The sequence below is a fragment of the Pelecanus crispus genome, chromosome 9 (assembly GCF_030463565.1).
Source record: "Pelecanus crispus isolate bPelCri1 chromosome 9, bPelCri1.pri, whole genome shotgun sequence".
Lineage (NCBI taxonomy): Eukaryota > Metazoa > Chordata > Aves > Pelecaniformes > Pelecanidae > Pelecanus > Pelecanus crispus.
The window spans coordinates 41,219,197-41,241,830 of NC_134651.1; the positions used below are offsets into that span (position 1 = coordinate 41,219,197).

The 22,634-nt window shown below is 50.0% G+C and overlaps 1 protein-coding gene across 1 annotated transcript in view; it reads right to left on the reverse strand.

Annotated features, from left to right (window-relative positions):
• Positions 1–22,634, reverse strand: part of GPSM1 (G protein signaling modulator 1) — a 55,166-nt gene that overhangs the window by 13,981 nt on the left and 18,551 nt on the right. Inside the window, exons 9-10 of the mRNA XM_075716549.1 lie at positions 16,116–16,186; positions 12,319–12,498 (exon numbers count right to left, since the gene is read on the reverse strand). Of these exons, the coding sequence (XP_075572664.1) occupies positions 12,319–12,498; positions 16,116–16,186 (251 nt within the window). The remainder of the gene's footprint in view (positions 1–12,318; positions 12,499–16,115; positions 16,187–22,634) is intronic.

Sequence of the window (22,634 nt, forward strand, 5' to 3'; positions counted from 1 at the left end):
ATATTCTTGATTAATTAGCACAGAAGCCAAGGTTAATATATAGTGCTCAACTCCCAGTCACCTACTCTACCCACTAGACCGCACCACCACCTCCCCACTTCCAGCCCTACTGAGGAGTAGGAGGTGATGGAGGAGACAGGTGCCTATAAGCCCGCTGCCAGTGAAGGACGCGCTCCTCTTCAGCGATGGAAATGATCCAACGCTCCCCCAGCAGCAGATATGCCCTCCTCCCCACAATATACTGCGCTCGGTGCATCTGAAATTGGAACCTACTGACAATTTGCTTTGAAAACGCTTTGCAAAAAAGCCTACTTGTCTCTGGATTGCCAAAATTGTGCTGCTTTCTTGAAACATACTTTTATTTAGACACCTACTTGCTCTTAGCACAGTGCTGTTTTAAAAAAGCAGCTGAACAGATGCAGCACCTTTACCAGGGGTGGTAACGATTGTGTGAAGTTAGTCGGTGGATCCGCACACACCCGTCTACGTTAGCACCCATAACGCACATCTAACCTTCATATAAACACCCTTCACTGCAGCAAACGCCCAAATCTTAATTATTATTTACTCATATTCCAGTAATGCCTGAAGGCCGCGCTCAAGATCAAGGCCTTGTTATGCAAGGCACCCCACAAAACATGAAATCCTGGCCCTGCTGCGGGCAGGGAGGATCCTGGGGCTGGTACCCATGGGTTTACCATTTCAGCCATGGTCAGACACAGCCCTTCTCAGAAGAGCTTGAACAGGTAAGACAAAAAATCACATGCAAACACAGGAACAGCTTCTCCTATCAGCAAAAATCAGCTCTTCCTCTGGTACACGCTGTTCAAAAGGGCAAGATGAAACTACACCCCGTTTGGGGAAGGCAAAGATGGGGAGGCTGATTTGCTCCACCTGACAGTGCCCAGAGAATACTAGGATGCAAATGGCTTTAGAGACAGGCAAAAAATCCTCCAGGGACTTTTCTGCTCATCCCAGGGGAGTTTCACCTCCTGCACCCAAGCATATTCCAGCAGTCTCACTCTTTGCTGGCTCTCAAAAGAGGGCTGCACTGATCTGCAGAAGCTGGTTCCCCCTCTCCTCCAGCACAACGAGCACTGCAGGGAACCACAACTCTCTCTGTGGCACAGATGCCACGATCTAGCATGGAAAAGTTGGATTCGTGGGATCGTTCGGGGCCCTTCTCTAATTGCACATCTCCCCAGGAAGCTTCCCCAGCAGTCCCTGCATGCGAAGCACTTAACTGGGCTCAGCTCTCTGCCAGGTTCAGGCTGCAGTCTTCTGGGGCTGTGTAGGGAATAGGAAGGAGCCAGGGGCTCTGAAAAACCATTATTTAGGCTTTTTTAGATTAATTGCTGTTAATTGCTTTGGGAGGCTCAAAAATAGCACTGCTAATGGGAAACGTGGACGCAGGCTGAAGGTGAGGTGTGAGCAGAGGCTCGTGATTGCCACATTAACCCCGGACGCAGGTTGTGCCCTGCCCAGCGGGCAGCCAGCAGCGGCTGCCGAAAGCAGGGAGACCTTCTCCTGTCCAGCTGGGATTTGCTTGCCTGCACCTCTAACCCTAACATCCCCCTGTGATGGCTGCATTCACACTCAAACGGGGCAGAGGAAGCCTTCCTGCTGCCACGAGAGTTTTTTTATTGTGAGAGCTCCAAGAAACAGCACTTGAACCTTCCTCATTTCAGGCTCCTTTGATTTACGGATTCACATCTATCTCCTTACTCCTGCAACCATGGAGGACCCTCAGCCAGCTCCCAGGGAGCCTCAGTTTCCTGCACCTAGTCCAAGCACAGACACAAGGACAGCCCAGAGAGACCCCAAAACCTCCACTCACCCCAAGGCTATCCTAAATCCAGAAGAGAGGACTGGCGTTGGGTGGGACCATGTCTATCCATAAGCAGTGGGTTAGAGAACAACCTGCTACCAGAGGAGGTTACTGCCCGTCACCTGGGTCTCTGAACTCTCCTGCCTGACTGCGAACGAACGCTGGAGACAGAGCTGTGCTAGTGATGAAGGCAGTGGGTGGCCCTTGGGCAGGACGCCCAAGTGACCACACGGGACAAGCTGCTCCAGGTTGAGATCTGGCCTCCCCAAAGCTGGGCAATAACAGACAAAAGCCAAACTTGCCCCAAGGTTGTGCTGCGTCTGGGTTTTCTGGGAGAGCCTTCAGCGCCATAGCCCTGTCCAGCAGCTGGTAACAGCCACGATCAAAGGTAAGGTACAGACAAAACTGGTCTGATTATACAGACTCCTGCACTGCTACAGGTCTGTCTTTAAATGAAACCCCCAAACCATTAGGGTGCATTTCCCTGCTTTTAAATATAGCTTACATAAAGAGAAACACAAGTTACTAGTACAGAAAAGATTATCTATGTAGACCCACCAACCAATGGAAGAGCACACAGCACGGCTCCAGCAAGCACAGCCAGACCACGCTCCCCTCCCAGCCTCAGTCCACGCACAGAGACCGGCTGGATGCATCAGGTGCTCCCCTACGTGCCAAGATCCCACCAGCCACGGCCGGGAGCTCAGCCCCCGGTGCTGGCACAGAGAGAGGTCACTGCTGGCACCCCAGCAAAACACAGGCACAGCCATGCTACCTCTTCCACTCGCATTTGCCTGAGCAAGAGATATTCATGCAAGAAAGCCCAACAAAATCCCCAGGCACTGGAGGCGCCTGTGTCATCTGGTGTCATCACAGCTCCAATGATTTAAGCAGAGTTATGCTGATTTATGTCCAAAGAGAACCTGGACTATGATTTTTTTTTTAAGCACTTCTGGCATGTGCAGTTTATTAAATACGAGAGGCCGGAACTGTGAACGTACAAAGTGCCCCAGGCACGGCAGAGACCCTAGAAATGAATGAAGAGTTCCAGATTTTGAGGGAAGTCAAACATTTGGAGTTTTATTGCTCTGGGTCTGGCTCCGATTCATCCCTCTTTTTAGTATTGTTCTCTTTAAAGTGACAGTTTCTAGGAAATGGTGAGTGTAACATCTCTTTTACTGTCTCATACCACTTGACGGCTGACAATTTGCCGGGAGAAAAGGCTGTGCAAGGAGGAAAGCAGACCTTAATTATGCCTTCAAAGTGCCAATAACTGAAAACTCAGTTACAATGAGTCAGGGGAAGAAGAATGTATTTTGGTAGCTTGGTTAGTCAGCTCCGGCCTGGACCACTGGACTAGCCGGTCTGCAGACCTGTTGTAACGTCCAGCAAAGGTCTGTTGGTGGACCTTGGACAACTGGTTCAGTTTTTACCTCCTTCCTAGAGCAGGTTCCTCTGGTAAGAGGCTCTTTCTTACAGTTTTCTAGCTCCAAAACCGGCCTCCACACTTAGCCAGTTATGGATGGAATACGGGGTCTCAGAAATGCTTTCATACATTCCCCTGATCCTCAGCCCAAGGGATCTGAGAAGCATCCAGACCTTGGGTCCTTGGTGTAACTTCTGCACAGGTGAGGGCTTGGACAGCCGTCCTGCACATGGGGCGGCCAGTACGTTCTTTTTTCTGCGTGTGGTTGATGCACAAGCATAGGCTTGTGTTAAATCCTGCCTCCTATCTCCTTTCGACAGCACAGCTTTGATTCACAACCTGACCTCAGTCCAAGACAAGGAAAAACAAGGTGGGGAAAAAGCAGAAAGAGGGTGTCCCAGCAACAAGAATATCTCGAAGATGGGAATATAAGGAATTCAGCTTTATCTCTGGGACCTTAAGCACTTGAAGCATCTCACCAAGGACAAGGCCTAGGGGCTGACACACAGGCACAGAGGCAGTGATACCCCTGCCTTGCTTCTGTTCAGAGCAAAGCGTGGGCAGGACACTGCAAGGGCAGCTCTGGGACCAGCCCTGAGCAAGCAGTCCTCAACCCGTTGCCACCCCAGATAAAGAATACTCATCACGCTGTGGCCCATGCAGATACCATCTGCCCTGCCAACATCACTCCCATCCCACAGAGCGCGTGGGAGTTATCTGCCCCTTTTGAATCGCGACAGGTTCTCTCTTCTACTTAGCTTTTGTCCTCCATATTGTCTGCAGGACAAAGGGGAGGGAATAGTTAACACTTGTCCTGTGCTGCCCAGTGCACCTTGTAGGGGTCATTTCTCCTGCTTCAGCACCCAAAAGGGTCAAATATTCGCAGGTCACTCAGAGGTCACAGTCTGGCCTTTTCCTGGCTTAAATTAAAAAATGTCAAAACCATTCCCTGCACCTTCAGGGGCTCCATAGCAGAGCACTCACTTTCCCAAAACGAAAACAGCATCAACTGAAAGTCTCCTCAGTGCTGCAAAGCCTATTGCTCTGAGCAGAGACACCCCTGGGACCTGGCTGCAAAGGGTGGTTAAAGCAGCCAGTGCCCGTAACCTTCTCACAAGCAAAAGCTGTGGGTAGAAGAGATGATCGCTGCTTCTCAAATCAAGCCAGGATGTCGTCTACGCTGTGCCCAAGGCATGTAAGACAGAGTCTCTAGGCTCCCATTTTTGGACTCCGCAGGGATGATTTTAAGGAAGCCTCCTCTGGCCACCCAGATAAGCAAGGCACAGGACGCACAGGAAAAGCCTTGGGCTGGCACTACACGGACTGTTACTCAGCAGCAGAGCTCAGGCAACCATGCACAGCTCTTTGAAGGCAGCTGGTCTCTCACAAAAACCAAACCTCAAGTCACAGAATTGTCCGATATGGAGGTGCCATCCCCAGTGAGGAGGGGGTTGCCCAAAGAGATGCAAGGGCAGCATTTGGCCCCAGCGCTCCAAAGAATCAGGACGGCTCCTGCCTCACCTCTCCCTGCCAGGGACGCTGCTCCCTCCCCATGTGCTCTCCCAACCACACCTCACCAGGATCAGCTTCTCCTCCGTGGGATGCCGAGGAGCCTGGCAGGTAATTCTGGCTTTTACTCCAACTGTGTATGCTAGCCTACCTCCCAAACCCGCTCCTCTGCATGAGAAAAAGTGAAGGAGCGTAAAACCATAAGCCTCACGTAACCGCTTGCGCAGCCCCAGCGCCGCACACCGGAGCTGCCCGTTGGGAAGGGTCGTGCCCGGGTTCGGTCCCCCAGGCACGACACTTGCCTGCAGCAGAGCCTGCAAGGCCCAGCTCTGCCATGCCTCCCTCACTCACACACTCTCATTGGATAATTACAGAGAAAACCAAGGCAAATCCCAATTTTAGTGCCATTATAAAACAGAGAGGGGGAATTCATTACCTGGCAGCTGTTAATATTTAAGGAAGAAACTGGTAATTTACCTCTGAGGCAATGAACGCAGCAGAGGCAGCGCAAGCCAGAAAATGCTATTGCCTCCCCCCACCATCTCTGCGCAGTTACTTTGCAGAAGTATTTGCAGAAGAATTTTCTATCTACCCGTTTATTTCCCTGCCCCCCATGCCAGCGCCGAAGTCCCAGCAAGGAACAGCGTGTGTCAGGGCTCTGCACTGCAAAACTCATGAGAGTCTTGGCTCTGGCTCTGCCGTCTCTGCTGCACCTCTAGATTTGGGAGAGAGTTTTTTAAATCTCTTCTGGCTCATGCAGCATGTGTGCAACCAGCCCACCTGAGTCAGACGAGAGGAGCTAAAGAAAAGAAGGGCCCTAGAGCTTAACGAAAAGACTCATACAGACATATGGAAAGAAAGGTCAGACAATTTCAGATCACTCTGGGGAGGCAACCAGATCACTGGCTGCTTCTCCGAACAGCCCAAATCCCTGGAAGAGTCTCCCGACACCTGTCAGGCTTGAGCCCTCCAGAAAGTTTTCCGGCGCATCCTGCCTCCAGCTAGGAAATATCTCAGCGTAGCCTCTCTCCCAGGTCTGCGTCTGCCTGAAGCACTACAGAAGGTCCCACAAACTGAACAGGAAGATAAAGCATTACAAGAACGAGCTGTGGCTCAGTGTTTACCTGCTCAGTTCCAGCAGGACTGACACCAGCACAGCAGCCTCCAGGTGTCATAGGAACAGTCTTAAATTTAGCAGCAGCCGCCTTTTCTCTCTCTGACTCTGGCTTCTCTCTTCCTCTCCATCCCCCTTGCTCTCGGATTCTCGGAGCACATTTACACCCGAAAGTCTGACCAACGATAATGGCATAATTATACCCGTGCAGTTAAACAAAACATAAAGGCTGTGGGATAAAGGAGGGCGTGCATTTGCACTGCCCTTGCATTGCGGTAGTTTACACATCAATGAGACAAAGAGGCTACCTCATCTTAAAAGAGAGGGAAGATGCACAGCCAGCCTCCACAGAGCAGCAGAGGCTGCCTGGTGCAACCCGCCATGTTCAAGCTCCTGAGGGACTGCAAGGAAGTATCCATTTAATCTTCTCTCAAACAGTACAAGACAACCAGGGGAAAGATGCTCTGGGGCCAGAGCGCAAGGGTCCGGGAGGGAGCCGCCGAGGCTGTATTTATCCTTGCACCCCAGCACCCATCTGGCCAATTTTGTGGTCCACAGTGAAGGCACAGGGGAGGGCTGGGGGCCCCTGACATCCTAGCGCTGCCTGGACAACGCACGATTCAGCAGCGACAGGCAGGACCTCCCTGCCCGGCTCTGCCACGCTGCCCTCCAGCTCTGCTCCCTGCCCAGCGACACCAGGAGCTGAACGCTCGTACTTGCAGGCCAGGCAGAGGGTCAACCACGAGCATCTGCTCTGTGCATCACTCCTGCAACCTGACAACGCCCTAGTAAATCATGAGAGAGAAAACCATCAAAAGAGCTCTGGCAACCTGCCTTTGGGGCAGGGGGGCATGGTCTACAAAATTTCCCCTTCTTTTATGGTTGCTTCTCACTGCAATCATAAAAAAGGTGCTATAAAAACATTTGTCCTAGGGAACGTTTGGCGACGCAGCATGCTTGCAAATTGTTCAGTGTCTAAATACAACAGCAACCCATCTCTGCAAGTCATCACTGCAATCAAACACGGCTCCTCTTTCTCTTGACTATAAATGGTCTTTGCCGAGGACAGGGTGGAGGACAAGTTCAGGTTTGGAAGCAAGGAAGCACTCCCTCAAGCTGAGGGACTCCCCTGGGAAGAGGAGAGTCCAGATGAACAGGACCATTTCTAGAGCACAGAGCCCCAAGGAGGGGAGAGGACTGGGTTTGATCCTTACCTCTCTCCATGGTTTTTGCTCCAGCTGTTGGACCTTGACCCAATAAAGTGCTTTCGCCCTTGAACTCTGGCACATGCACAGTCCTGTTGACCTCAGAGACTTTAGCTTGGTGCTGACCTTAAACACAAGGCCCAGAATTGGGGCAGGTCCCCAGCCCCTCCCCAGGCAGTCTTTTCAGGAATACACAGCCCCTTCCTTCCATGGACCCTCTCCTTTTTCCACAGTGGTTGCTCTCTCAGAGAGGGGAGTGAGGGACACACAACCTCTGATATTTTTGAACTGTTAGAAAAATCCCATCCTTCTAGTAACCCTCTAAAGTACAGCTGTTACCAAGTCAGTCAAGAGCTGGAACATTATGACCTTCTCCACAGCGGAGCAGAGGGGTTAAATTTATCAGCAATCCTTTGATGTCTGCAAGCTTCATGTGGAACAAAACCTTCTGCTTTGATGTTACTTTTAAAAGAGAGGAAACTCAGAAGGTGTGCGGTGCACGAGTCTCAGAGAGCGCTCGGATCTGGCCGCCCACAACTGCAGGCACAGGGAGCAAGCTCTAACGCGGCTACTTTTGCTCAGGGCTCTGCTGCAACAGAGAGAAAATGTGACCAAACACATCTCACCCTCACCAGCTTCTCCCAGACCAAACCCACCTTCGCTCTGCCTGTGGAGAACCAGGCACTTGCAGCCCTGAGTACTCCCACAGGAGCTCCAGACCTGACCTCAAAGGTGAAGAGGACCCTGCCCTCGTCTGTCCCCCAGACCCAGGCAGTGCCGGTCCCTCTCCTCCCAGCGCCCACCAGCCATGGCTGGGAAAGTCCCCAACTTCACGGGGCCACAGGAGGGGTAAGGAAGCCCGTCTCTCTGCCCCACCAGCGACATGACCCTCCTGCACGAGCTCCCCATCATGTGTAACACCAGCATCTTGCACAGCAACCGCAGGAAGGTCTAAGCCGCACAGAGGGACCTGCCACGAGCCCTGGCACGCTCTCCTACCTTACGCAGCACCTGGGCCATGGCTTCTCCTATCCATCCCAGCATCCCCACGGCTTTGCCAACAGGCTGAGCCCTTCTCCCAGGGCCTGACAGAGCTGCCAGCAAGGACAGGCTCTTCTCCATCCCCGAGCTCACTTCTCCTCCCTTCACTTTTCCCTGCCTCCCCTCCCCTCTCCCGCCTCCTCCCATGGGGAGTTTCCCAGCAGGTCGGTAATTAGCATCATCATCGCCAATGCTAATAACACCACCACAGCTCCTGCCATCCAAAGCTCAAAGAACTTTACAGCCATCATCACGCCTCTGTAACCTCCCCAGGGTAGGCAGGGAAGCAGCATTACCCCATCACACAGATGGGGAAGAGGGAGGTAAACAAGAGGCAGCCGGTGGCAGAGATGGGCAGCGAACCCGGGAGCTCTGACTCAGGCACCGCACCCACGGGACCTCCCTGTCCCAGGGAGCTGCCCGCTGCAGTAAGGCCCCTTTGGAAGGAGGTCAGTGGCTGTGTGGACAGCAGGACTTATCCAGAGATTATATCACTTGGCTTGGGGCCTGGGAGTCCTGGGATGAGTTTTTTTTTTTTCCTGGGCATCCCTGTGCAGAGCCTCGGTTCCTCTCTGCAAAACGACCGCAGGAGAGCAGCACACAGGACTGCATGCACAGTCTGAGTTCACGCCTTCTGACAGGACAGCGGGTGCTGTGGCATCCCATAAAAGCACCTTAAATCAACCATTAGAGCTCGCCTCTAATTAAGGACTTGATGTTTACTGATGGATTGGAGAAGATTTTTGCTTTGAGCATTCAGAAAATGAGGAATCTGGAGGGATTCTTGTCTGAACAGCCTTAGCAAGGAAAGCTGCTCTCCCATCTTGGGTGGGGTTTGCTACATTTGATTTAAAAAGTCTCACATGGATGGGAATTACAGTTTTTGAAAAAAGCCCACCCACGCTCCCACACAACAGACCGACGTGGCCCTGGCAGCCCTCTGACAGACAGGGACAAACACAGAACACAAGGCAATGGGTTGCTTTGCTTTTGGCAAGTACCTGCAAGACGACATTGACTTTAAACCTTCTGAGGTCTGGCCTATGCTACAGAGTCAGGCTGGCCTGTCAGCTGGGAGCACCAACACAACCCAAAATTCACCTGAAATGACCCAGCCTCGTCCACCAGAACATACTGCAGAGACGTTCTCCTGGCAAAAGAGCCCTTTCTGGAGGGTATTTCATGTGTGCCGGGGCACCGTCTGAAGGCAACCAGCCATGTGCTGGCAGGGCTCTGCTGCCTGCAACAGGGGGCATGGACCATTTACTCCTACACCTGGACAAACGGCATGCACACAGAACTGCAGGGATCAGGGCAGTATTTCAAACTCCTCCTGAGCCTCTCCAGCTCTGGCTTCTGGGGAGCTGCTGGATTTCTGAGGGTGTTTCAGAAAATTTTAAGGAAGGGGATATAAATACACCTGCCTTCAGTTTGTGGGTGCACAGGCAGGGGCAAAACCTAGTTGGGGGCTCTGGCCTCCTTGGCAGGGCAGGATGGCAGGGTGCCCACTGAGAGCAATGCTGGGAGGCTTTGCTGTCCCACCTGCGTTTCGCCAAGCAAACTTCCCTCTGTCAGTCAGAGCATCTGCCTACAAAGACCGCAACCCCAATCATGCTACGTAACTGTATATCTACTGGCCTGAAGAAAAACCCAGTAAAACACTTGTCACTGTCGTTTTTATGGGATATGGACTATGGTCCATTAGATACCAAATAAGGGGCATTCTTAAAACATAAGACAGGCAGCCACCCTTCTCCAGCCAAGGGCACTGTTGAGCTTTGATCTATTCTCTCTTGGGATAAAACAGGACATGTTTAGTGTCTGCAAGGAGGAAGATGTTATTTTTTTCCACACGCTGCTGCTCTGCATATCCTGTTGAATTCACTCTACGCTGTTTCACTATACCATGTGCACCAGGCATCCCTGGGAACTGAGCTAAAAATGGACTCTCAGGGCTCAGCTCCCAACTCCAGAGCAAGTGGGGAGCTAACGCACACACACTGCAAAGTCAGGGCACACGGGGAAGAGGCCTTGGGAGAACAGCTGGTGAAAGAATCAGACTGCAGCAGTCAGCTGGAGCCTGAGCCACCCCTCTTGCAAGAGCAAACCCTGGGCTTTGCATCCCTGCTGCGTGGTCCCCCATCCCCAGAAGGGTGGGAGGCGCAGCGTGTCCCTCGCCTGCTCACACACTTCCATCGGAGTCAGGAGCCAGCATGTACCCCAGGTGTCCGAAAGGCATCTCCTGTGACTGGAGCATGTATGTCTACACTTGCTCTTTCATGGACATCCACCAAAACCCCACGTGTACTGTCACGAGGTCACTGGTGGCTGGCCATGTCCCCTGGGGCCTTTTCTTAGACACAGCCTATGTACTCACAGCTATGCTCCTGAATAACACTTTTTGCCTTGCTCTTGGATGGAGCATGACTTTTGTTTGGTTTCTGGCTGAACGTCTGAGTTAAAAATACAAGGCTATTTCTGGCAGAAAGTGGTTTTTTTTTCTGCCTTTGTATTGCCTTGGATGCCCCCATGCTGCTGTCTCCTTTCTGGCTCAGATGAGCTTTGTTTTCCTTCTCGATGATCATGTTTGCACCGGTGAGCAGTAGGAAATGCTTTTCGTATTAGAACATTTCCACGAGCACTGTTGGGAATGAAGAATGAGCTCAGAGAAGTCTAAAAAAAACCCAGTTGGTGTAAAGATCCTGTCTCCAGTGGTCAGAGAACTGAAAATTAGGAATGTCTGTGGTCAAAAAGGGATGTGTGCATACGCACATGCACACAGGTACAGCAGGACATGTTCTCCCCGTGACCCACAGACCAGGAACAAAGGATGCTGTGCTAGAAACACTTTCAAGCATCCCCACTCTACAGACAGGCTTCATCCCAAGCTCTGCAGCTCAGACCCTTTCTTGTCCAGCATGAAAATATTTTATTTTGTTTTTCTTAAATGCCAAGAAAAAATAGGCCTATCTTTCCTGGCTTGGATTTATTCCATCTGGAATCACTGCATGATCACAGGACTGTGAAAGTGTGTTACAGCCTCAGTATAAAGCAAGAGCCCAAATACTTTCAAGAACCCATGCGATCATTAAATCTTTGCTGTTACATTCCACCTCCTGGCAACAACAAGCTGAGGACTTGGGGCTTCTCACCTGAGATCACCGAGTTCAAATATCTCCAAGCCCCTTCCCACGATCCAGAAACATGCCATCGTTTGTGGGTGTGATTCCTGTCTCCAGGACTGAGAACAAAACCAACACAGCTGCAGGAAACCTCCCCAGTGCATGGTATTTGCCACTTGCCATGTGTCACAACAAACATCAACACAACTGGAAGATAACAGCTTAACAAACAGCTCGATTGTTCAAGCTAAAGACATCAAAAAGGCACATGGAGAGCTTTCCAGGACACAAATCTCCACCACCTTTCTGGGAGCCAAGCACAGACCAGGTCAGCTCTTCAACACCCAACACAGGACTTACTGCATGCCGGTAACCCAGAATCACCAACATCAGGGCCAGCTCCTCTTTAGGAAGCATGCTCCACCTAACTTGCTTCCAAAGAGAAGCTCCTAGACAATGATTTTCTATCATCTCTGCCTAATGATTGATGAATTCAAAGAGACCACTCTGCACATTGCCACTCTGGAGACCATCGGTGCGATCAGGAGATGAGAGGGAACAACACCTAAGGTTCCAGATTTGGCAAAGGCAACCAGCATTTTTGGTTGCTCATCAGAAACCTGAAAAGGGCTCTGTTTCTTGAAGGCAACAAGCCCGCTCCTCATGAACCCCAGGAGGCTGATCAAGTCAGACTCCACACAGCAAAGGCTCCACATTGCTGTGTTCTGGAATTCAAGGCATCACATCCTGACAGTCCCAAACTCAGGGAAGTTCAGGTCTAAACTCTCATCCCTTAAGAGAAGGTTACCAATACCACCACTAAATACCAAGCTCTCATAAAACAGTTTGTAACGGAGGTTGGTACCACTGTTCTGCTTAATGGACAGTGAAGCTGAGGCTCAAAAAGACAGAATGATTTGCCTGCAGCTGCCCAAACAGTCAACATATGCAGGCTCTGTTTTCCAGCCAGCAGGCCACACTGCCACCCCCATACCAGATTAGAAAGTAGGTAAGAATGAACATGCTATAAGAAACTCCCATATGAGTAATGGAGAAAAAAAAGGTCTTCCTACCAACTGTGACACCTGGACTCGGACTTCACTGGTATCCAGTGGCGATGTACTTGACGCCTGGGACTTCCTCTCTGAACTGGATTGGTGCTCCCGGTATTTCTTTGACCTCGCAGGTAATGACAAGAACTCTTTTCCAGAGATCTTCAGGTCTCCCACGTGATGGCTGTCCCCATTCTGGTCCTTGGGAAAGCAAGAAACAGTCATTGCAAAAATTGCCTGCCTCAGGTTTATGTAGAGATCTGTTGGCAAATGTCCACAGAACAGGAGATGCACAGAAGCAAGAAGTTAACACGGAGTTTAGATGGTGTGATTTGCCACTCGTGATGTGCAGGGTTAAATGAGGACATTTTGCCTACCTCCGCAGCGGGTGATTTTAATGAGCAGAGAGGAAGCATCACCCAAACAACACACGGTAGACAACTTCTCCACAGGGAGAAGTCAGAGAGAAGTAAATCCTCTTAAAAAATCCAGGTATGGAGGCAAAGACGTGGCTGGTTTATTTACAGGCATAGGGAACGAGGGATGACAGGTTCAGAAGCAATCACTGCTGCTAGCAATTTCTGGCAACTGCAATCATAAAAACCTCTTCCAACCAGAGTGGCAAGCTCATCTTGCCCAGGATACCAAACTCTTGGCCCAAGTCCCTCCACTTGTATCTTCACTTCTTCCCAGCGCCCAGCTGTGCTGCAGCCCACACCAACCCATCGATAACCTGACCATGCCCCAGGGAATGTGGCCATGCTAGGTGCTCCACAGCATTTCCCACCTCTAGGATTTGGCTCCCGGCACACACGGAACATTGCCTGCCTCCGTGTCTCCCACTGGCTTCAGCAAGAAGACGGGCCCTTACCCAACGGTTTCCTAAAAGGCAGATTAACATGAATGGAGGGAGTCCCATTCAGCTCTTTTGCCAGCCCTCATGCTACCAGAGGCACGTGCGGACCGCAGGGTAACACGACTAACTAGAGCCGATGGTTACAAGCAGTCCCCCGTTCTCTCACTGCTATCCTCCTTTGCTCTCTTAAATGCTTCTGCATTAGACATATAAAATATAGAATTATCACCCCCATGTAACACATGGGGAAACTGAGGTCACAGAGATTACACATCTCTTGAATTCTAGTTTTGTCCCTTCTCACTGCAGCTCCTCACTTCGTTTTTCCAGGCCCTGCCCCGTGCCTGGCTCCTCCATTCTCACCCCCTTCCCGTAAGACACACACAACTCTATTCCTTCTCTGTCAAAAGACTCAGGTTAATGGCCCTGCCTGTATTATCATAACAGCCTCATTACTGCTGTCACGCAGATGAGGCCCTCGTACAGAAGCACCGGCAGGAGTACTCAGCGTTTAGCTCCGAAGACACGTACTAAAGGCACCAGGCATTTTACGTGTAACCAGTGGGAACCGAGTGCCTAAACCTGCTTCACGCTTTGGGCTTCGGTGTTTGCAGGCTGCAAACCACCTCTTTATCATACATAAAGTACTGAGAGGACTCCCCAGGGTGTCCTCACTGCAGCAACTACATGCAGGTGAAAGAAGCTTGTGCACAGCTCAGGACATGACCCAAGGGCCCACGAGGTTGGGATTTAAGGGCACGTACACCAAAAAGCCAAGGATACTGAACAGGATCTGAAGTCACAGCACACCAGCAGCACAGTGGGATGTTGTAGCCAAAGAGACTTTTCCATTCCTTCCAATACAAACAGGAATAGTGAGAACGAGTAAGGAGAGATTCATTTCCCTAGATGCTATTGATGGGACCAGCTGCAGCCAGGCAGGTGTCCACAGTTTGAAAAGCAGCCCCAAAAGTGGATTTCAGAATTGGAAAGAAACTACCTTACAATGCCTTACTGCCTTAGTTAGAGCCCTCAAACTGTTTAGTTCATGACAAAAAGAATAGATGACTCAATTACGGCATGTAAGCACCTTCAGGGTAAAAACCGGCATGTGATAAAGAGATTTTTCGTCTGGTAGAGAGAGAGGAATAAACAAGAAACAATGGCTGGGAGCTAAAACCAGAGAAGCTCAAAACAAGGAATGAGGCACGGAGTTGGAGAGAGCAGGATGATGAGGGAAGCGGCGTTCCCGCTATCTGCTGGGGCATTCAGAGCTGACGTGGGTGCGTCCTGGCAGATATGCTCTGCCCAGACACGCGACTCCATGCAGAGGCGTTGGACAAGAGTTCCTGGCCTGTGCAGTAAGAGCAGTCCCTGCTGACCTGAAGGCTATCTCTGGCAGAGATGAAGGGCAGAGAGAGTGAGACAATAATGAGAGGGTGCTAGAGAGATCACAGTTCACTCCACTGATTTATTCTTTACAATCTTATTACCCTCGCCATAGCAAGCTTGAAGCAAACAACCCTCTGCCATGACTGTAATCACCTCTCCCTAGGAGCTAAAGCAGGGAAATTGCATCCAAAACACTCTCGCAAGGAGAAGTGAACTTGTACATGCTCCACAGGAGCACTGCAGGGGGAACGGGACAACTCATGTCTGACTCCACGGTTACGGACTACCCACAGCTCCTGTTTACTCCATCCTCCCTGTGAAATCCCTGAAATCCCATAACCCTGCCTGAACTATTGAATGAGGCTCAGCTTTTACAGCAAAGAGTAGGAAACCAACAGCATTAACAGCGTTAGCAGCAAATCACACAGCAGCAAAACTCTCCCTGCCAGTCCTCTGGGCCGTGCTGCTCTGATGAGGGTACACAATCGAATGTCTCCCTGACATCGGGCATCGCTGTCCCTGCTATCAACACCCCAGAGATGGAGTCGCACTGGTTAAAGCAGATAGGAGCCAAAATGGCCAGTGGGTAGTTGGGAGAATTAATAAAAATACATAAGTGCATTTGGCATTTAACTCCCAAAGAGAGTTAATTCAGGAAGGACCTTTTGTCTGGCCCTCCCAGTGCTTACTGGGATGCTTAGGCACTCAAATGGTTTTGCCAGCCTGAGGTTGTTTCCCATCAGCTGTCTGCACCTACCTGCAACTTGGGCAAGTTTTCTCTCTCTGCAACACTTCTGTAAAAGGGGAAATGCTCCCTGGGACACCTAGGAGAGCTGGGCCTGGAAAGCGCTAGAGGATTGTAAATTATTTGTGCCAAAGACTTTCCAAAAAGGCAGAGCATGGCTGCGTGCATGGCCACCTCCTCTGGGAACAGGCATGACTGAGCCCCACGGCAGCACCAGTGCCTGCTGCTGGGCAGGCCCAGCGATCCTGCGCAGGATTTTCTGAGAAATTTAAATGGTCCCTGTAGGTGGAAAGGCTCAGTGTCTCCCAGCTGACTGTAGAAACAGCCTTTGCCCTGAGGAGACTGAGGAAATGCTGATCTGCTTGGATCTGATGTTTCCAGCGGCGAACCAGAGCAGAGGCAATCCTTAAGAGTCCCTTGGAACAAAACCCTCTGCATCCTGCAACGCACCATCTCCTGCTTCTGACCTCTCCTTCCCTACTTGTGCTGAATGCAGCACTCTGCTGGGCTAATAAGGCATTGAGGTTTGCTACCAGCTACTAAAGGGGCTAAAATGCTAACGATTATCTTCTCTCTATCCCTTTATTAAGGGCTGTTTTTTCAAAAAAGCATAGAAGTGGCTTTTTCAGCTTTCAGTTGTTAAGTGCCTTTTTAGTTAGACCAGCTGTTCCTCTCCTCCAAGCTCTCTAGAAACCCTCTTTGGTTAATCCCATTGACTCCAATGATATCTGCTAATTGCATGCTTCCCTGCAAACGAAGCCAGTCAACAAGCCATTACAGATTCCAACTGATACTTAATCTTTGTGGCCAGACATCTTTGCTTACCTTTTCAGAAGGGAACTTCAGGAGGTCTAAGCTGTCCATGCTGTTCCTTTGGAGTCTCTTTGGCCTGGCTCCTGCAAAACAACGCACTCTCGCATCAGGAGGGTGTCACTCACCGACAGCACTAATATCACACAGATAAAATTCAAACCAGGGCAGACCCTCTGCTCCTGTTAACTACAAAGCCAAAAGGACGAGGTGCTGCAGCTGCGCTGTCCTTGAGATTCAAATGTGGTTTTTTCCTCTATTGTTTTGGGTCTTTCTCAACACACTATCGCAGCACAGTCAGCAACAGCTAGGATTGCGTGAAGCTTTTGCTATCGAACCAGTGGCTGGGTCACGCTACGACCCTGATCTCAAATGTGGTCTCTGGAATTCAGGAGTTAAAACCCCACTCTAAACAACAGAAGTCAGGGGACTGATATTGAGAAAAATCATAACAAAAATATTGTTTAATAAATGTGTGGATTTGTTGCTTTATCTTCGTGTTTTTAACTTAAAGAATGTATCTGGGATGCAGCTTTGAGCTTTTCTCTGCAGTCACGAGGGCTGGAAAACTAAGTGAAGGAGCAAATATTTTCTAACTATCATAGGCCCAGCCTTAAGGGGAGCAAAACCTTGCCCAGAAGCTGACAGAGAAATCAGAAAATTTGGCAGCATTCATTATATTTATTTGAGATTTCATAAAATTCATTTTAATGTAGTATTCTAGCAATAACAGAGTGGGTGAAACACAGTTCAGCTCTGACTCCTGCTTTCCAAACTCTCTTTACCTCCGTGTCTCCCTCTAACCTGCTTCCAGCTTTTATTGCGTTGCTTGCTAACGCAGCCAGGATTTGCAAAATGGCCCTGGGATGCCTTCACCACATCTGGGAAAACTTCTGCCCTTTCACCCTCCTGCTCCCCTTCCCTGATCTTTCCTGAAGGTTCAGCCTAGCCGAGCACCACATGACGTCCCACACCAGCAACACCAAACAGGGCAGAAATGAAAGCTTTGGACTTAAAATCCCATGACAAATTCCAAGCTTCAGGGGAAATCCTGGGGGAGGGTGAACGAATGCATGTGAGTTGAAACCCATCCCCATGCTGAGCCCTGAGAACGGAAACCACTGAGCTTTGTGTGGTTCCTGCAACAGCAAACTCACCAAACCTAAAGATTCCCCAGTTTTCCCCCACCACCTACCAGCACCGTTGCTTATGTTACAGCAGCCCCCACGGACCCTGTTCAAACCCAGGGTGCTGCTGAGCTGCTCACTGGACAAACTTAACAAGAGAGAGAAGGCACAAAATTAATAAACCAATTCAAGACCGACTGTAGGCAGAACAGGGGGATTAAATGGAAAAAGCCACCAGGTAGCAGGGATTCCTGCACTAACACACATCCAGCTCAGCCACAGCTCCAGATGTGACCACATTTGGATCTGAACTACAGCAACTCCAAAGACACTGCTGCTTTGAGAAGTTCAGCCTTGCTCAGTGTCATGAGATACAAAGAGATGCTTAGATCAGCTGGGACTTTGCTAAGGATCACGCATCTATATCACGTAACCCTAATTATAAATGACCTCAAGTTAATTTCACTGCCCCTCGCTACTTCTTCGCTACCCTGAAGTGATTTACTTCTTGCAGCCATGAAGACTCAAATCAGCAAAATGTTTCTGCACATTTCTGTCTCTCTACTCCAAAAAGCACATTAGCACCAGCTTCATTCTAAGGTGACTTCATTCCTAGGCTTTGAGTTCAGAAGGGACTGGTGAATAGGTGCAGAATGGATATTGATGTGAACATACCGTAAGGCCAGAGAGCGAAGAAAACGTGTAATGATACGCAGTCGCCATTCCTACCCAACTCTACCCACTTCCACACTGCAAAGCCAGTTGCTGACTTGGCAGCAGCTCAGTAACAACAGGATCTGATCCCGGAAGGTCAGCGACTGCTGCTGACACTGGCAGGGGTTCAGACACGGGGCTGCCCTTCCTTTGGAGCAGGCAGGAGAAAAGGACTTTGCTGCCCTCAACGAAGCAGGCAGGACTCTTGATTTTATAATTTTTATTCCAGTCTTCACTTACGTTTACTTATCTAAGGTATCTTATGTTCACTAACGCGTCTTAAGCACCTCCCATGAGCAGGATGGGAAAGGCTCACGCTGTTGGATACCAACAAAACGATACGGTTATTTGGTAGCCAAACACATCTATTATCACAGGCTGGATGTGCATTCAGCCATGAAGACAGCTGAAACAATCAAGCCTATGCCCTCTCCCACCATAAAATGGAGACAGCTGTACCACTCTTGGTGGGCAGGCACAGCCCTGCCAGAGACACCGGTTCACTCTATACAGGACTCCCCTTCCATGTGCTAAATGCTGCCCCAGCTTACACTGCTCAGGGGCATCAGTGATACCAGTTTTCAGCTGGGAGGACCCAGAGCTCTTAAACAAAGCTGAGGTCCTGTACCAACTCAGTAGAAGACACAAGATACTCCACCACCCAGCTCCCATCGCTCCACCGCGCTCCCACCAGCAACCTGTGGGCATCAGCAGGGAGGAGGTGGCTGTGCAGCAGCAGGGCGGTTCCCACCGGCCCCGAGTGTCCTCCCACGCTGCCAAACGAGCGAAGGGCTTTTGGCTGCTGCCACGTCAGTCAGGCAGGAGCTCAGTGAGCGGAAGGCAGTGGTGCATTGCGCCTGGTGGCTCCCGGTTATGAACAATGACGTTCTGGACATTGCTATAGCTGCCCATGGCTCTCAGTTTCCCCAGAATAACCCCAGAATAAGACTGTAGTCTTATGTGAGGAGCAACGAGGCGGATCTGGAATAAAAGACACCTACAAACACTTAATCAGATGGTACGTTTGGGTTTCAAAGCAATGCCCAAGAGGTGAGGCCAGCATCTGGAAGCAAGCGTGCGTCACAGTGGCTTTTAACGGCCACTTCCAGGAAAGCAAGAAAGAGGCAAAGTGTGCCTGATTAGACAAACACACATCATTTCCAACAGTCTAAAGAGTTGTTAATTACACACCTCCGTCCTCAGGTGCTTTTGTGCATTTGCAATAGCATTAAACTGCTGGCCAGAAACCATTAATCTCTGATCTGAGAAAACCTGCCTTCCCCTTTGTTAATTTAATATACATAGTCAGCTGAGACTAGCTCAGCAATTAGGGCATACAGAACCATTTGTCTTTTTCAGTTGTTTTGATGCTGCTCCTCTGTTACCATGTGGATTTCACATTCAGTTGAGCTAAGAGAAGAAGTAGTTAGAAGATACAAACTCAACTTCAGAGCCATCCAACTCAGCTATATTCTTCCAGCCAAAAACACAACCAGCGCCGGGGCCAAAGACTGGTATCGCAAAAGCCCACGGTTCTGCCATCCCCACTCACCACGAGTTGTCCCGCAGGTGGAGCAAGCAGCACCATTAAAACAAGCAGCTAAAAGAACTAAGAGGCTACCTATCAGTCAGGGCTACCATAAACCAGATCGACGCAGGCAGCAATTCCCACCACACTTGCAGGAGCTTCTCCCCTTTACTCCACAGCAGACAGGCTCAGCAGCCTGCACGTACTCATCTTCCAGGAGAGCAGAGAGACTTCCATACTCACAAGCACCCCAACGACAGGAGTCCCATTAACTTTCTGTCTCCGACCAGGACATCCCCTCAGGTGGTTCCAGACGTAACTTTCAGCCTCCTCCAAGTTATTTTTCCCAGAAATACCTGCAGCACCGCCTAACAGTCAGCAAAAGTTCAACTCTGCCTCCTTCTCCCCAGTGCCGATCAACAGCAGCAGCAGTAGCCGTGGATGCAGAAGATTGAGCAGCTGAAAACCTGGGTCTGTTCCTCTAGAAGGTTTTTTCCTCTCTCTCTCTCTCTCCAGTATTTATTGGCATGTTTACCAAGCCTACTGCAGAGTAACGGAAAACCTCAGGGGCATTTCTAAATGCTCTCTCTGTCTTTAAGTTTTACTGAGGTCTCTAATAGAGCAAGTTGAAACCTTCTTGTGAACATCAGCTGAGCAATGCTACTGACTGGCTGTATTCATGCCTTGTTTTCCTAGAGCTCCTTGGATGTTGTTCTTTTCAGTGCTCAGACTCAGGGTTGTTGTTTCTTTTTAAAATATTTTTTTCTGAAAATCTCCCCCTGCCCCCCGTGATCTCAACACCACCAGGAACCAAAGAACCAAAGGGTCAGGTTTTGGGGTTTTTTTTTTCCCATTTTGCTTTTGCAATTTGGTTCCTGAGGCAAGTTTAACGGTTTTCACATTCCTGTATTTTAAAACTCAGTCAAGCAGTCACCTCCCCACCCTGGAAGGAAGCAATCAGTGCCAGGGAGGGGGAAGTTTACTGCAACAGAGCAGATGGGGATGCTTGTGTGCTTGCTTGTATGCATGAGACGTCTTTGCTTCCTCCAGCTCCTTCATATCCCCCCCATCTTACAAATACTCCCTCTTCTTCTGTCTTTGGGACACTAACCAAACATACCGACATCAGATACCCATCTTTATTCTGTGTGTCACATCCCCACCCTGCAGAGATGGTGATGGCCCCTCTGCACATCCTTGTGCTACCTGTGATGACATGGATACAGGAAACTTTATCTACAATCTCTTCTTCGCAGCCAGAAGTTTGGTAGTACATGCTCCCTACTTTCCTTGGGCTTTTTAAGCTGATCAGTGTAGAGCAACGCTGGGCCCTGCATGCCTGATGGAGAGGCTAAACCAGAGAGCTGGCATGGTGCATGCAGCAAGCATGGCATCTTCCCCCCCATTCTTCTCCTGTCCCCTCGGTATCCGTCGCCAGCTCCATGCTGCCTGGAAGGGCAGGATCGCTATGGTCTCCAGAGGAAGGACTCTCTTCCTGTGCCACAAGCAGGCCCTCCGACAGGCAAGGAGTCAGTTTTCAGGGTGCAATTAGATGAGAAATGCTCATGCAGCAAAAATTCTCTAGCAGTACCTTGCTACAAAGTGAGATGCAGCCACAGAAAACACATGGAAGTGTTTTATCATAGGATGGTGATGGGATCATCCCATATAAATTAGGGCAAAGCTGGGTAGACAGCGTGGGCAGAGTTTTGTTCCTCTATGGACAGTCTCCATATCCAGCTGACACTCCTGAGATTTCAGAGTTGACAAGATCGAGCGGAACACGTGTAACAGCGACTCAGGGAGCCCTGCCAGGAGCTCTCATCAAGTTGACATGTGCTTTGATAACTCCTAGGCTCTCCCCCATCTCCAGCAGCTTGGAGAGCTGCCTACTCCATCCCTGTTTGAGACGAAGCAAACCCCCCGACGCAGATCGAGCGACAGTTCTATTTGTGGGCCAGGAACAGGCTGTATCCCTCTGGGGTGGCTGTACCAGACGAAGCAGAATTAAACCTGACAGTGGACTTCATAGAAGACCAACAGGGAAAGGTTGTATGGGCAACATCATTCCCCTCTGCCTCCAGCCCTCCCGGCTGAGCAGCACGCACAGCTCGGCAGCGACGGTTACCCCACGGAGCACAAGCTTTGCGCCACAAAGAACACGACAAATCTTGGCATTGGCACTTGCTGTATTTCCAGGAAAAGGTCATTTCTCTCTGTACCTGAATGAACCGAGATACTGACTTGTCTTCTGGGGGAGTTCTTCCAGCGCAGGACAGTGCCTCCCCACATTGTACAGACCCCAGCATTTCAGAACCTCGATTTTGGCAGACAACTCTAAATATTGTTCAATGTGATTACATCAGACCAGCCAGCCAGTTGTTTGGGGTGGAAGAGGGGTCTGTAAACCCTACTAAGCTCAGAAGTGACAGCGGAGACACGGTCCAGCAATCCAACTGCACACAGAGCATCTCAAATCATATGCTGCTGACATCTAACCAGGAAAGCTCTGTCGAGCTAGTGCTCCATTATTAGGGCAAGCTCTTCAAAGAGGAAAACGCGGGGGGGGAAGCACAGCAGCAAGAAAAGAAAGAGGGGAAAAGAAGGAAAAGAAAAAAGGCAGCCTCCAGTAGGACAAGCATCTCATTTAAGGCTTTAATTAGTCTTCAAACACATAATGGGTTCTGGCACTATAAATCCAATTGACCTCTATTATTGCCAGCACTTGCATGATAAATGCTGCCATTTGTTTTCCCAGTTGTTACCAAGATAGAACAATACTTTTCTCTAAACAGAGAAAGCAAATAATACCAGTTATTTATGATGAATGTGCCCTAAAATGCTGGCACGGAGCTGTGGCGTGCCAATCCATGGGAAGGACCACCTGCTTACCCCCCCGTCCTTTAGACAGGAAAGGACCAGGGGAATCCCAACAGCTCTGGCCCCTTCTGTGTCTGAGGATATGGCTGGCTGGGCAAACCGACTTTGTTCTCCCTCTCAGTTATCTGACGGCTTTTCTGGCTGCACAGTCCAGACAAAGTCAAGAGCAGGCATGGCTTACAACAGAAAGGATAGTACACATGAAAATAATAAAGTCAAACCATAGCTAAGGGCCAGGGAAAGCTGTGGGGAGGTTGTTTTCAATGTGGTGTCTCATCAGACTTC